General features: G+C 47.7%; 1 protein-coding gene across 1 annotated transcript; it reads left to right on the top strand.

The window, feature by feature from the left end:
* The first annotated feature begins 461 nt into the window (after nucleotides 1–461).
* On the top strand, nucleotides 462–1,598 carry LOC110883510. The gene has a single exon (XM_022131241.1). The coding sequence runs from the start codon at nucleotides 462–464 to the stop codon at nucleotides 1,596–1,598; it is 1,137 nt and encodes a 378-aa protein (XP_021986933.1).
* The last annotated feature ends 925 nt before the right edge of the window (nucleotides 1,599–2,523 follow it).

Below are 2,523 nucleotides of genomic sequence, written 5' to 3'. Positions count from 1 at the left end.
TCGATAGAAGACGAGGAAAAAATAGCCTTTATCACAGACGAAGGGACATTTTGTTATACTAAAATTCTCTTCCGTCTCAAGAACGCCGGGGCCACCTATCAAAGGTTAATGAATACCCTCTTCATGGAGCAACGAGGACGAAATTTGGAGGTGTACGTCGATGACATTGTCGTCAAGAGCTTGACCGAGGCAGCCATGATAGATGATATAGCTGAAACTATCCGTACCATGCAAGATGTAAACATGAAACTGAACCCAGGGAAGTGCTGTTTTGGGGTAGAAGAGGGGAAGTTCCTGGGGGTAGTGGTTACCAAAGGCGGAATCAAAGCTAACCCAGAAAAAACCCAAGCCGTGGCCGAAATGAGATCCCCCAAGTCCCTAAAAGACATCCAACAGCTGAACAGAAGGCTAATTGCCTTGAATCGTTTTTTATCAAAGGTAGCCGACAGGTCCCTCCCTTCATGAAGGTGCTGAAGGACTGCCTTCAGACAGACAGGTTCAAATGGACCTCTGAAACAGAGGCTGCTTTCCAAGAAATGAAGACTTACATCTGTCAACTCCCAACCCTAGCCACCCCAGTCCCCGGGGAACATCTGCTCCTATACCTATCCGCCTCGAAGACAACCATAAGTGCAGTTATGATGGTAGAACGGGAGGGAAAGCAGATACCAATATACTTCATCAGTAGAACACTTAAAGGTCCCGAGGAACGTTACATGCCACTGGAGAAGTTAGCATTGGCCCTTGTTTTTGCATCTCGAAGGCTCAGGAGGTACTTCCAAGGACACAAGATCACCTTGATGACCGATCAGCCCCTCCAAAAGGTGCTCAGGAGGCCAGAGCTGTCAGGACGATTGGCTAAATGGGCCATTGAATTGGGAGAACATTCCTTTGAGTTCAAACCCAGGACAGCCATGAAAGGACAAATACTGGCTGATTTCTTAGCAGAAGTTCCGGAGGATGAAGAAAAAAAACTCCTAAAATGGGAAGCCTTGGAAAGAAAAGAAAAAGAGGAGGAAGACAAGGCTGTATGGAAGATATTCACAGATGGAGCTTCCAGTGAAGAAGGGAGTGGAGCAGGCATTACCTTGATAAGTCCTGAAGGGGTTGAGTTAACTTATGCCATAAGACTGGACTTCGAAAACATCAACAATACCGCGGAATATGAAGCCCTTTTAGCAGGGATGAGGCTAGCAAGAAAGATGAAAGCAAAGAACGTAGAAGCTAGCACCGACTCTCAGCTGGTGGTCAAACAGTATCAGGGAGAGTACGAAGCCAAAGACAGCACCATGGCTCAATATGTAGCTAAAGCAAAAGAAATGGCTGAAGCATTCGAAACCTTCGAGCTAAAATACATCCCCCGCGGGAGAAACAGAAAGTCTGACGCCCTCAGTAAGTTGGCCTCAGTAGCATTTGATCACCTGGCAAGAGAAGTCAAAGTAGAAGTCCTGGCCACCCCCTCCCTCGGCGCAGAGGAGGTGGCTGCGGTCGAAAATGCACAAGAAACGTGGATGACACCAACTGTAAAGTTCCTCAGAGACGGGACTTTACCCGAGGGGGATGGGGCACCCAGAAAAGTGAGGGTCAAGGCCCTGTAGTATGAGTTGATTGATGGGGAGCTGTATCGAAGATCATACCTGGGCCCGTCCCTGAAATGCGTTGACATGCAAGAGGCTGAGTATGTGATCAGGGAAATACATTAAGGGATTTGTGGAATGCATTCGGGGCCAAGGACGGTAGTAGCAAAGGCAATGAATGCCGGGTTCTATTGGCCTCGAATGTACGAGACAGCTTCCGAGGAGATTAAAAAATGTGACAATTGCCAGGTACATGCACCCATGACTTATCGACACAAGCATCCAATGATATCCGTCTCAACATCTTGGCCCTTCCAAAAGTGGGCCATCGACATAATAGGGCCATTCCCGGAGGGCCCAGGAGGGGTCAAGTATGTGGTGGTTGCCATCGATTATTTTACTAAGTGGATAGAAGCAAGACCCTTAGCAAAAATAACCGGAGAACAGATGAGGCGATTTGTGCTAGACAACATCATCTGTAGATACGGGGTCCCAAAGGAGTTGGTAAGTGACAACGGCGTCCAATTTGCTGGAAGGCCCTTCAGACCCTGGTGTGAACAGATGCATATACAACAGGTGTTTACTTCCGTCACCCACGCTCAAAGCAATGGATTAGTAGAAAGATCCAATCAAAGTGTTATCAAGGGAATGAAAGGAAGACTCGGGTGGAAGCAAAAAGGATGGCTGGAAGAACTACCATTTGTGTTATGGGCATATAGGACCACTCCTACGGATTGCAACGAGGAGACTCCTTTCAGTTTAACTTACGGGACGGAGGCTGTCATCCCGGCTAAAATAGGATCCCCAACTGCTCGAATGAAGCTCAGGGAGGAGGAGAATGAGCAGGACCTCCGGATGAATCTGAACCTTTTGGAAGAAAGAAGAGAAGTAGCAGCAATCAGGGAGGCCAAATACAAGAAGCAGCTGGAAAGTTATTACAACGCCA

The sequence above is a fragment of the Helianthus annuus genome, chromosome 3 (assembly GCF_002127325.2).
Source record: "Helianthus annuus cultivar XRQ/B chromosome 3, HanXRQr2.0-SUNRISE, whole genome shotgun sequence".
NCBI classification, from domain to species: Eukaryota; Viridiplantae; Streptophyta; class Magnoliopsida; order Asterales; family Asteraceae; genus Helianthus; species Helianthus annuus.
Note: the sequence above shows the minus strand (reverse complement) of the source record. Positions and strands in the feature narration are given on the sequence as shown.